Source organism: Scyliorhinus canicula, chromosome 2 (genome assembly GCF_902713615.1).
Source record: "Scyliorhinus canicula chromosome 2, sScyCan1.1, whole genome shotgun sequence".
NCBI classification, from domain to species: Eukaryota; Metazoa; Chordata; class Chondrichthyes; order Carcharhiniformes; family Scyliorhinidae; genus Scyliorhinus; species Scyliorhinus canicula.
Genome location: NC_052147.1, coordinates 274,902,255 through 274,915,770, shown reverse-complemented (window position 1 = coordinate 274,915,770; position 13,516 = coordinate 274,902,255). Strand labels below are relative to the sequence as shown.

Below are 13,516 nucleotides of genomic sequence, written 5' to 3'. Positions count from 1 at the left end.
TTGCGATCCTCGCTTACTTTGTGTCACAATCATTATAAGAGGTCAAAATAATAGGAGACAAGTGTTTTTTTCAAACCTCATCAACCAACTGATGTCACATTCTCTCCCCTTCCTCTTTTCACACCAAAATAATTTATCTTATTTCTCGTAACTTTGGTCCTGCACCATTACCCCTGCTGAAAGGTGGGTCATGTATCTTGGTTTGCCCCTTCCCTGACATTATACCTTCATTTAAAAAAAAAGACCTGCAATTTATGGTCGAACTCCTGACTCTTCCTTCACTGTAAAGGCAATTTACTGAAAATCAACAGCTTTTAGCAATTATCCCTTCAGTTCAGTGACAGTATGGTGCAGTGGTTTAGAGTGTTGCCTGTTCACTGTTGAGACCTGGATTTAAATACAGCCCAAACTAATTGGCTGAAGGTTTCCCTGATCTAGTTTGCAGTAAGTGAAATCTACTTAGGGGGCATCCTTAAGTCAGAAAATAGTAAACATGGAGCCACAGCACAAAATTGCTGTAATTTGACACTTAAATTGTCAATCATACTCAGCAAGTAAGGTGTGGGAAGTGACAGCAAGATCATTGGGCCTTCTGAGGGTTTAGCACAAGAACAATAAGGAGCAATTTACTCTGTGCAATATCTGAGCTGGAAGTCTTTGATGCTGACAGTAGATGCTCAAGATATAAATCAATATAAGAACAGAAGAAATAGGAGTAGGAGTAGAGCGTGTGGCCCCTTGAGCCTGCTCTGCCTTTCAGTATGAATGCAGCTGATCTTTTGCCTCGCTCCTCTTCCTGCCCCCTCTCCATATCTCTCGCTGCTCCCTGCAATCAGGATCTATCAGCCTTGAAAACACTGAACAAAGAAAGGAGCATCTGCAATCCTCTCGTAGACAAGTACCAGGATTCACAATCATCTAAATGAAAAAAAATTCTTCATTACAGTCCTAGATGATTAATCCCTTATTCATGTGTCCCATGTCCTATATTCGCCAGCCAGAGGAAATTCCACTGAGTGGAATTTCTAGCCTCTTCAAAATCTTTCATTTGTCAATGTGGTCACCTCTCGTTCTTCTAAAATCCAGAGCGTTTGCTCAGCCTTTCGTTGTAGGACAATTCTCTCATCACAGCGCCAACCTAATTAATTTTTACTGTCCTCAAGGCAAGAATATAGTTGCTTAGATTTTGAAGACCAAAATTGCATTTAGTGCTCCAGACTCATGGGATACTTGCATTTATTGGCTGAAGCATAGAACATAAGAGCCAGTAGATTATGCTGGAACTGTATAAAATGGTAGGTAGGCCACAGCTGTACCACTGTGTGTTGTCCTGGTCACCGCACTGTAGGATAGATTGCACTAGAGAGTGTACAGAGGGTACTCTCCCTGGATGGCCACTGTGCCGTGGTCGAGAGGCTTGCGTACTCCGTGATGCCATTGGGAGCTCCTTCCTGCTTGAGTCAATTGAGTGTCTATCCAAGTAGAGTGGCACTAACCTTAGTAGAGAGCCTGCCATCATCTGGAGAGCTCTGAGAGATAGGGTGGTTAATCTTAAGGAAAATAACTTCACAGCATTTTTCCCATTGAATTAATTAAGGATTTTTAAAATGTATATATATTTACAGAAAAAGATGGCATCTCTTCCCCCCGGAAGACACTTCTTCCCTGTATCCCACTCGAATTCCTTATGAAGAGTCTAGTACATTCAGCAGTGTGAACGTGGTCAACCCAGATTTGGAGCGCTTCCCTCGATTTCATGGAGCTAGGCGGCATATTGTGACCCTGCACCCAGGAGAGGTAAGATTATGAATTTTGCCAGAAGTTTGGAACGTAGAAACCAAGAGTAAGCTGTTCAGTTTCTTGAGCCTGTACAGGCGTTCTGTTAGATCATGGCTGAATAAGTGTCAGGTTATTGGACTATCATTATGAATGATGCATTGCGGTGCACTCCGTTTCTCAGTTTTAGTTAAGTGGTTCTTTGCAGCTCTGCTGCAAATAGAGTTCTGAAAAATACTTTCCATTATGTTGCTCCTTCTCACTGCAACACAATGTATGTCTGGGTTCCATTGTGGATTTGATCCTGAGGTGAGCTTCCGATTACATGTCTGCTCCATCATCAAGGCCACCTATTTCTCTCTTAGTAACACCACTCTGCCTCAGCTCATCATGTGCTGAAACCTTCTTTCATGTCTTTGTTAACCATTCCTATCTCCTCATGGCTGACATCCCTTTTTCTATCCTACATAAACCTTAGCTCTTGCCAAAATCTGGCATCTGTATCTTCACTCGCATCAAGTTACATTCAACCATAGGCCATGTCACTCCTAGTCTGGAAACATTTCAATTTGAACACCTTTCTCCCTGTTTTCGATCCCTCCATGGCCTTTTCCCTCCTAATCTCAGCCCCACAACCCTCCGAGATCAGTGCAATAATTTTGTTTGGATACATTCCTTGGGATATTTTTTACTATGCCAACATAAATGCAAGTTGCCGCTGGATTACCTTATTTACTTGCAGATGTTTATTGATCAGCACTTGTGAGACCAGTGTCTTCAAGAGAGGAATTAAGTGTATTTTTAAATTGTTTTCTGGATCTGGCTAACACAGGCAAGGTACCAGTTATTTCCCATCCCTAGAATGAGATGGTGGATTTCTTCAGCGAACCTTCTATGGGTGCCAGGAGCACTCCAGTAATAAATGGCAGGGATACGGGGGTAGGCCATTTAGGACTGAGAAGAGGAGAACTTTCTTCGTTCAGAGTGTGGTTAACCTGTGGAGTTCTCTACCACAGAAGGCTGTGGAGGGCAAGTCACTGAATGTATTTAAGAAGAAAATAGATACATTTCTAGACTGTAAAAGTATTAAGAGGTATGGGGAGAATGCTGGAGTATGATGTTGAGATGGATGATCAGTCATGATCATGTTGGATGGCGAAGCAGGCTCAAAAAGCCGAATGGCCAATTCTTGCTCCAATTCTTGCGGGGCTGGTTTAGCACACTGGGCTAAATAGCTTGGCTTTTAAAGCAGACCAAGGCAGGCCATCAGCATGGATTCAATTCCCATACCAGCCTCCCCAAACAGGCACCGGAATGTGGCGACTCGGGGCTTTTCACAGTAACTTCATTTGAAGCCTACTTGTGACAATAAGCGATTTTCATTCATTTCATTTTCAATTTTCTATGTGTCTATGATATTATGAGCCATTCCTTATGTATGAAAAAGGGAGCAGATGCTGGTTGGATTTCACCTCATGGGGAAGTGGCACGATATAGCTGCTTGTGCTTAATTAAAAGCCCACATGTAATTCCAATCAGAGAATTCTTCCCTGTTTTCCCTATCACCCTCACTAACTTAGCATAGAAGTCTTAATCACCTCTTCAGTTGCAATTGGGCCATTCAAACCGGGCCATGGGTTGTAAGATGTGGGGCAAGAGTAGGACATTCAGCCCCACTCTGCCATTCAATATAATCATCTGCCTCAACTCCACTTTCGTGCCTTCTCCCCATATCCTCTTGAATCTGCTCAACGACTGAACATCCACAGTTCTCTGGGATAGAGAATTCCAGAGATTCACAATATTTATAGTGGAAAAAATGTCCTAAATGGCTGACTCCTTGTCTGAGATTCACTCGAGACTCGCCAGCCAGGAAAAAGATCCTCTGAATATCTACCGTGTCAAGCGCCTTAAGAATTGTATGTTTCAATGCAAGCTCTCGTATTGGTCCAAACCTTAAGAAATATAGGGTCAGTCTGCTCAATCTCTCCTCCTAAGACAATCCTGTCATCCCAGGAATTGGTCCAATGGGCCTTCATTGCACTTCCTCTAAGGAAACCAGGGCTGGATTTTTGTTTCCCAATGGAGGTGTGAATCAAGTCCCAAAACCCTGAACTTAGTTTTTCTTTGCTGGAAGAACAATTGTCCTGTGCCTTTCTGACTCCACACAAGCTTGTGTGCTCTTTTGGAGGGTTAGGAAGGTCTGGGATACAAAAGGCACACCCCGTCTTACGAAGATAGCTTCCCATTGTGAGGAACAGAGAAAATTGCATTTCTGTCGCACACAATTTTCGCATGCTAGTGTGGTTTTTGGAAGCCCTAAAAAAAATTTCTTTGGAGAGTTTGTGATCGGTGGGGGAAGCTTGCAGAGGAGTCGGGAACATTCTAAAAGATAAATGTAAAATGGTTTAACATCTTCAACTATTAGATGCTGTACTGTGATGTATGTTAATGCAGTGATTCATCAAACGGTTCTGTCCTGCAAAGGTAAGTTTACCTTTACGTTGACCACCATTCTGTAAATGTTGCCATCAATTACAGTACTTTTTCCATTGAAGAAATGAAGAAAGTGCCACAATGGATGAAAAAATGTAAAAACAAAATGCCCTGTCAGCCTCTGTTTTCACGTTTTGTGCAGTTATATAAATTAACTGACAGATCTGGTGGTTTTATTAAAAAAGCTTCTGAAAATTGAATGAATTCTCTCCACCTGCTCCTTTCTATTGACCGGCAGACTCTGCTTTGAAATGGAACAAAAACACTATTCTGTTTTGTCAGTTTCAGACAATAACTTTGACAGCTGGAGCCAATATGAATGCCTGGCTGGGTTTCAAAAGCTAATGATGGCTTCAGCTGGACAGGTGATATGTTGATCCAAGAACGATTGAAACTTTAAAGAGGCTGTAATAAGAGTAATATGCCTTTATGGTTTCTTATTTATTAGCAAACTAATGGGCACTTGAAGAATTACAATCTTTTTTGACTGGAGTAGTATTTCATTTCCATTATCAATGATGTTGAAAAGGGCAGCACAGTTAGCACTGTTGCCTCATGGTGCCGAGGACCAGTGTTTGATCCCGATCCTGGGTCACGACCCGTGTGTTTTGCACATTCTCCCCGTGTCAGCTTGGGTCTCACCTCTACAACCCAAAGATGTGCAGGGTAGGTGGATTGGCCATGCTAAATTGCCCTTAATTGGTAAAAAATAGAATTGGATATTCTAAAAAAAAAAATTAAATCAATGATAGTGAAAGTTCAGGGTTTTATTTGACTGTTAGAGGTTTAATTTGATTTCAGTGACGTTAAAGTAATTCTCATTGCTATTCTTTGGCTCTGAGGATATACACAATGTAAATTGTGTGAGTAGTTCTGAAGGATATATGGGGACATGGAGGTAGCATGGGCGATCTTAAGTGGCCTGGGATGGGATGGCATGGCATGGGTGACCTGAAGCAGCATAGGCTGATATATAAGTTGGCAATATGAGGCATTGGGTAGCATTGGGGCAATCTGGGGGTGTGTGGGATGGCAAGGGCATTTTGAGGGGACAGTGGGTTGCATGAGGGATGGAATGGGTGAACTGAAGGAGCATAGAGTGGCAGGGATGATTTGAGGGGGCCTAGGGTAGGATAGGGTGGCATGGGACACCTGAAGGGGGATGGGAAACCTGGGGAGACATAGGATGGCATGGGAAATCTTTTTTTTTCTTTATTCATTCAAGACACGTGGGCGTCGCTGGCTGGGCCAGCATTCATTGCTCATCCCTGAGGGCATTTAAGAGTCAACCACATTGTTGTGGGTCTGGAGTCACATGTAGGCCAGACCAGGTAAGGACAACAGATTTCCTTCCCGAAAGGACATTTGTGAACCAGATGGGTTTTTACGACAATCAGCAATGGTTTCATGGTTACCTTTAGACTTTTAATTCCAGATTTTTATTGAATTCAAATTTCACCATCTGGCATGGCAGGATTCGAACCCATGTCCCTAGAGCATGACTCTGAGTCTCTGGATTACTAGTCCAGGGACAATACCGCTACGCCACTGCCTCCTCCCCTGTGATGTGGCAAGGGCTACCTAAGGGGGCATGAGGTCACAAAGGTGGGAAGGCGATGAAGGTGAAGGGTGAGTTTTAAGGACCCTTTAATTGATATTGGGAGCAAGGCTGCTGTGTTGGAGAGCTAAGCTGGTCCTTCCCACTGGCCTGCCTCGGCACCAACGCTTCTCATGAACTCAATTGCAGTTCGCAAAATTGGGAAAGACAACAATCTTGAGCAAAGCTACATAGGCATTTCGAAAGGTACAAAAGCGCGCAAGTTGTGTTTTCCCGAGCTGGCAGGAAAATCTGGCTTCAAAACACTGTGTAGTCCTGCAGGTGTGATCAAATCCAGCATTTAGGTTTGTACCACACCACCTGATGGTGTACTTACTCACTGAGCCCAGAATTTATGGTGCAGTTAAATCATTTTGTCCTGATTTCACCTTGATCCTAGTTTAAAGTTGGCTTAAAGACAGCAGTAATGTTCAATATTTCGATTTATAATGCCTTTGAACACCATTGTTGCTCCATCCAGAATTTGGACCATGACAAGAAAGACAAAATATCTTTGAGAAAATCTCCATTGTTTGCATTTTTTTAATAGTATTGAAATAGGCCAAGACTGGACCACAGAGAAACAGCAGTTTAAAGAGATGTCTATATGGCTGGGCGACTTTTATATGTTTGAATATTCTCGCTTTGTAATGCATTTATCATTATTTAGACAGAAACATCTGTGAACTGCAGTATGAACCTGGCATGGCAACAGAGACCCCAAAAATGTTATGGTGAAAGCAAAACTGATTAAATATTTGCTTTGCTCTGAGAGTGCACATTCTGTTTGGGCAAGGAGTATTATTTTATTTTTATGTCTGTGCTGAAATCGACTGGGAAAAATCAGCTTTGTTGCATGGATTTCATTATAATGCTACTCTGCGACAAATTTTGGAATCTGCTATGTGTGCAACTAATAGTAGCTCAGAACTTTGGCTTCCAACCAAACAGATGAGAGCTCAATCGTCGCAGTTGAATTAATGAGTTTGTTTTAATTCAATGACTTTTAGTTTCTGGCAAAGTTCACATGGGCCTGGATTTTATAGCAGAAAGTAGATTAAACGAACACAGGACATCCTGAAGGTGGAGGGTGAACAGCCAGAGGTCATGATACACATAGGTACTAACGACATAGACAGGAAGAGTGATGAGGTCCTGCAGAAGGAGTTCAGGGAGTTAGGCAGCAAGCTGAAAAGCAGGACTTCTAGGGTTGTAATCTTAGGATTACTCCCTGTGCCACGTGCCAGTGAGGCTAGAAATAGGAAGATAGTGCAGCTAACCACGTGGCTAAACCGGTGGTGTAAAAGGAAGGGTTTCAGATTTTTGGGCTATTGGGATCTCTTACAGGGCAGGTGGGACCTATACAAGAAGGACAGGTTGCATCTAAACTGGAGGGGTACCAATATCCTAGCTGAGAGGTTTGCTAGGTTCACTCGGGAGGATTTAAACGAGTATGTGTGGAGATACCAGCGTTGGACTGGGGTGAGCACAGTAAGAAATCTTACAATACCAGGTTAAAGTCCAACAGGTTTGTTTCAAATCACTAGCTTTCAGAGCACTGCTCCCTCCTCCGGTGAATCACCTGAGGAAGGATCAGTGCTCCGAAAGCTAGTGATTTGAAAAAAACCTGTTGGACTTTAACCTGGGGTTATAAGACTCTTACTATGTTAAACGAGTATGGCAGGGGGGTGGGAACCAGAATGTGAGCTTAGAAGGTGTAATAACTGAAGGGGAAATAGAGAACAAAAATAAGAAAACAACATCACCCTCGGGCAGAGCAAAAAAGGTGACAAGTGTGAAAAGGGAGGTGGTCAATGCAGGAATGAGGGTGTTATACCTAAATGCGTGCAGTATACGGAACAAGGTAAATGAGCTTGTTGCGCACATTGAAATTGGCAGGTACGATGTTGTGGACATCACAGAGACATGGCTGCAAGGGGATCAGGGCTGGGATCTAAATATCCAAGGATATGTGTCCTATCAAAAGGACAGGCAGATGGTCAAGGGGGCAGGGTTGCATTGTTAGTAAGGAATGAAGTTAAATCGATAGCAAGGAGCGATATAGGATCAGAAGGCACAGAATCTCTGTGGGTAGAGTTGAGGAATTACAAAGGTAAAAAGACCCTGATGGGAGTTATGTACAGGCCCCCTAGTAGTAGTCAGGATGTGGGGCAGAAAATAAACCAGGAGATAGAAAAGGCATGTAAAAAAGGCAATATTACAATAATCATGTGGGACTTCAATATGCAGGTGGACTGGAAAAATCAGGTTGGTAGAGTGGATGCCAAGAAAATGAATTCGTGAAATGTCTAAGAGATGGTTTTTTGGAGGAGCTTGAAATGAAAAATGAATGAAATGAAATGAAAATCGCTTATTGTCACAAGTTGGCTTCAAATGAAGTTACTGTGAAAAGCCCCTAGTCGCTACATTCCGGCGCCTATTCGGGGAGGCTGGTACGGGAATTGAACCGTGCTGCTGGCCTGCCTTGGTCTGCTTTCAAAGCCAGAGATTTAGCCCTGTGCTAAACCAGCCCCAGCTTGTGACAGAGCCTACTCGGGAACAGGCAATTCTGGATGTGGTGATGTGTAATGAGGCAGACTTGATTAGGGAACTTAATCCATGGTTGACGAGGGAAGTCGAGGACAGCATAAAAGCAAAAGAAAAAGCATACAAAGTGGCGAGGATTAGTGGGAAGCCTTTAAAAGCGAGCAGAGGCCAACTAAAAAAGCAATAAGGGGGGAGAAGATGAAGTATGAGTGCAAGCTAGCTCGTAATATAAAGGAAGATGGGAAGAGTTTTTTTTCAATATATAAAAGGTAAGAGAGAGGCAAAAATAGACATTGGATTACTGGAAAATGTGGCTGGAGAAGTAATAATAGGAAACAAAGAAATGGCAGAAGAACTGAATAGTTACTTTGCATTAGTCTTCATGGTGGAAGACACCAGTGGGATAACAGAGCTCCAGGAGAACCAGGGGGCAGAGGTGAACGCATGACCATTACTAAGGAGAAGGTCTGAAGATGGATAAATCACCTGGACCGGATGGACTACACCCCAGGGTTCTAAAAGAGATAGCTGAGGAGATTGTGGAGGCATTGGTGATTATCTTTTAGGAATCACTGGAGGCAGGAGGGGTCCCAGAGGACTGGCAAGTGGCTAATGTAACACCACTGTTTAAGAAGGGAGGGAGGCAGAAGACGGGAAATTATAGGCCGGTTAGCCCAATTGGGAAGATTTTGGAGTCCATTATTATAGATGAGGGAACTGTAGCGACATGTACGACCGACTGGTAGAAAGGGCCGACACCGTACTGGACACAACGAGAAAGAAATGGGTGGAATGGGCATTGAAATAGGGTGAAGACTCTGGAGCGAAGTACTACATAGGGTCAACTCCACCTCCACGTGCGCAAGGCTCAACCTGATGCAACTAAAAGTGGTACATAAGAGCCCACTTAACAAGAACACCGGAGGTGGAGGATAGATGTGAACGGTGCCAAGGAAGCCCGGCCAACCACGCACACGTGTTCTGGTCTTGCCCCAAACCTCCGGGGTACTGGACAGCTTTCTTCGAGGCAGTTTCCAAAGTGGTGGGAATGAGGGTGCAGCCATGCCCAAAAGTGGCGGTCTTCAGGTTATCAGACCAGCCAGATCTATTCCTGGGGAGGAGGACAGATGCCCTTGCCTTTGCATCCCTGATCGCCCGCCATAGAATCCTGTTCGGCTGGCGGTCGGCAGCACCACCCAAAGCTGCAGACTGGCTGTCCGACCTCTCAGAATCTCTCCAAATTGAGAAAATCAAATTCACCATCCGAGGGTCAGACGACGGCTTCCACAGAACATGGGATCCATTCACCCAATTGTTCCGGGACCCGTTTGTGGCCAACGAACAAGCAGAAGAATAGCCAGGTAGCCAAGAATCAGGGGAAAGTAGCCGAGGCGGGGGGGAGGGAGGGATAGACCGGGGGGTTGGGGGGTTACCAAATAAACCTAAGAGAAAAGAAAGGCGAACCACAGGAGAAGGGGAGGGGGGTGGGGGGGAGAGAAGGAGGTGGAGGGGGAAGAGGGAGGAGACAGGGAACAATGGAGGGGAACCATTGAGGTGGGGGGGGAGGCAAGGGAATGACAGTTGGAAGGAGGGCACGGGAAACAATATCAAACTTGGCATCTACAGGAGCAGAGAACAAGGAAATTCCAGGCGAAAGACGGGACGAACGGCTGAGGTGGAGGTGAACACAAGACGACAACGGCAGCAAAAACCGACTGCGAGAAGCAAGTGACAACACCAACACCAGATCCATTCGCGTATTGCCCTCTGTAATTGTTTCTTCGGCACCCAAATGTAAATGGCTGGTTTAGCACAGTGGGCTAAATCACTGGCTTGTAATGCAGAACAAGACCAGCAGCGCGGGTTCAATTCCCGTTCCAGCCTCCCCGAACAGGCGCCGGAATGTGGCGACTAGGGGCTTTTCACAGTAACTTCATTGAAGCCGACTCGTGACAATAAGCGATGATTATTATTATGTACCTCCCAAGCTTCCCCTCCCCCCCCCCCACAAACAGATACCTACTTATGTGTTGAAAATAATATTGCCAATTGTACAGAGTTGCTGTTGTTGAGCTAGTGCATAATACCCTACCAGTTATTATATTTAATTTTTTTGTGGGTGTGTGTGTTTCCTTCTCTTCTATATAAATATATATATTTTATTCTGTGTACATAACTGTAAATAAACTTTGTTCAAAAACCCAATAAAAACATTTATGTGAAAAAAAAAGATGAGATCGCGGAGTACATGGAAGTGCATGATGAAATAGGACTGAGTCAGCACGGCTTTGTTAAGGGGCGGTCATGTCTGACAAATCTGTTAGAGTTCTTTGAGGAAGTAACGAGGAAGGTAGACAAAAGAGAACCAGTGGACGTGAGTTATTTAGATTTCCAGAAGGCCTTTGATAAGGTGCAGCATAGGAGACTGTTAAATTAGTTAAGAGCTCATGGTATTCAGGGTAAGATCCTGGCATGGATAGAGGATTGGCTGACTGGCAGAAAGCAGAGAGTGGGGATAAAGGGGTCTTTTTCAGGATGGCAGCCGGTGAATAGTGGTGTGCCTCAGGAGTCTGTGCTGGGACCACAACTGAAGGCTCTGTTGCTAAGTTTGCAGATTATACAAATATCTGTAGAAGGGCAGGTAGTATTGAGGAAGCAGGCGGGCTGCAGAAGGACTTGGACAGGCTAAGAGAGTGGGCAAAGAAGTGGCAGATGGAATACAATGTGGAAAAGTGTGAGGTTATGCACTCTGGAAGGAGGAATGGAGGCACAGCCCATTTTCTAAATGGGAAGGTGCTAAGGAAATCAGAAGCAAAGGGACTTGGGAGTCCTTGTTGACAATTCTCTTAAGGTTAGCGTGCAGGTTCAGCCAGCAGTTAGGAAGGGAAATGCAATGTTAGCATTCATGTCGAGAGGGCTAGAATACATGACCAGGGATGTACTTCTGAGGCTATGCAAGGCTCTGGTGAGACCCCATTTGGAGTATTGTGAGCAATTGTGGGCCCCGTATCTAAGGAAGGATGTGCTGGCCTTGGAAAGGGTCCAAAGGAGGTCCACAAGAACCATTCCTGGAATGAAGAACTTGTCGTATGAGGAACGATTGAGGACTCTTGGTCTGCACCCGTTGGAGTTTAGAAGGATGAGGGGGTTCTTATTAAAACTTACAGGATACTGTGAGGCCTGGATAGAGTGGACGTGGAGAGGATGTTTTCACTTGTAGGCAAAACTCGAAGCAGAGGACATAATCTCAGACTGAAGGGACAATCCTTTTAAACAGAGACGAGGCGGAATTCTTCAGCCAGAGGGTGGTGAATCTGTGGAACTCTTTGCCGCAGAAGGCTGTGGAGGCCAAATCACTGAGTGTCTTTAAGGCAGAGATAGATAGGTTCTGGTTTAATAAGGGGATCAGGGGTTACGGGGAGAAGGCAGGAGAATGGGGATGAGAAACATATCAGCCATGATTGAATGGCGGAGCCGACCCGATGGGCCAAGAGGCCTAATTCTGCTCCCATGTCTTATGGTCTTGAGGTCTTTTTATGAGACTTTCAGAGTTCATGGGGTTGAGGGACGACCTGATAGAAGTCTACAAAATGATGAGGGGCATGAACAGAGGGGATAGTCAGAAGCTTTTTCCCAGGGTGGAAGAGTCAGTTACATGGGGACATAGGTTTAAGGTGCGAGCGGCACAGTTTAGAGGAGATGTGCGAGGGAAGTTTTTTTACACAGAGGGTAGGGTGCCTGGAACTCTGCCAGAGAAGGTGGTGGAAGCAGGGACGAGAGTGACGTTTATGGGACATCTTGACAAGTACATGAATAGGTTGTGAATAAAGGGATAACATGACCCTGGGATTATAGAAAGTTTTAGATTCGATGGGCAGCATGGTCGGCAGAGGCTTGGTGGGCAGAAGGGCATGTTCCTGTGCTGTACTTTTCTTTGTTCTTTGAATACTTTGGGAAACTGACAGCAACTTCAGGAGGCCGAACATGTGTGCAAACACAGAAAACCAGAAGTTTTTTTATTCTTTCACAGGGTTTCACTGACTAAGCCAACATGTATTGCTTATCCCTAATTGCCCTTGAGAACCACTGCCTTGAACAATTGTGGTCCATGTGGTGTAGGTACACCCGCAGTGTTGCTAGGAAGGAGTTCCACCATTTTGACCCAGTGACAGTGAAGGAACAGTGATACAGTTCCAAGTCAAGATTGTTGTCTGTAAATTATCAGACATTTCATGCAATTTATTAGTAAAACCAGGTCCCCTTACTTGCGAGATGAACAAAGGACAAAAACAGGTTCATGATTGTGGTGAATGTAATATGATAATTCACACTATGTCTTTGTAAGCGCAGTAGCGTTATCTGACCACTAGGGGGAGTAGCTCTGGGAATGCTCAGGAGATTGTACAGGGCTCCACCCTTGGCTCCGCCCACGACTCCTCCCCCTAGTGCTGCTGTATAAATACCCTTGTCCAGAGTCAGCCTGCAGTTCACTGAGAGTTCATCAACGGGTAACAGGCTGGCTCTGTAGTAAGTCGATTAAAGCCTATATTCATATCGGAAACACGTGTCTGGTGAATTGATGGTTCCATCAATGATTCAACCCAAATTTATTCAGAAGAACAATAAAACAGTGACTATCCCAAATTATGTCAATATCATCTGCCCAAGATTCTAATACTAACCGTACCAATGAACTTGACCGAGTTGTGGGTCCAATTAATGATAATAATCGCTTATTGTCACAAGTAGGCTTCAATTAAGTTACTGTGAAAAGCCGGTGTGGGAATTGAACCCACGCTGCTGGCATTGTTCTGCATTACAAGCCAGCTGTTTTAGCCCATTGTGCTAAACCAGCCCCTCTGAGTCTCTGCAGTATCAGGGCCTTTTTCTGCGAAGGTGGTTCGTGCATGCCACTTTCGACCGTCCCTGGTTCGCCGCCGAGTCTTGTCCGGAGTCTCTGCTTCGCATCTTCGTTGGGAAGGGTCTATATCTGTCCCTTCATATCCCTTTTCGTGTATTTTCAGAAGATGCTCTGGCCTTCAGCCAATGAGGTCAGTGGGTTGCAGTCGCAACGCCCAAAAGAGTTGCCAATCCCAACTC

General features: G+C 44.6%; 1 protein-coding gene across 2 annotated transcripts in view; it reads left to right on the top strand.

Moving 5' to 3' along the window:
• hspbap1 (hspb associated protein 1) overlaps positions 1-13,516 on the top strand; it is a 112,797-nt gene that overhangs the window by 63,595 nt on the left and 35,686 nt on the right. For both annotated transcript variants that reach the window (XM_038790077.1, XM_038790078.1), the window contains exon 5: positions 1,626-1,797. In XM_038790077.1, coding sequence (XP_038646005.1) covers positions 1,626-1,797 — 172 coding nt within the window. The remainder of the gene's footprint in view (positions 1-1,625; positions 1,798-13,516) is intronic.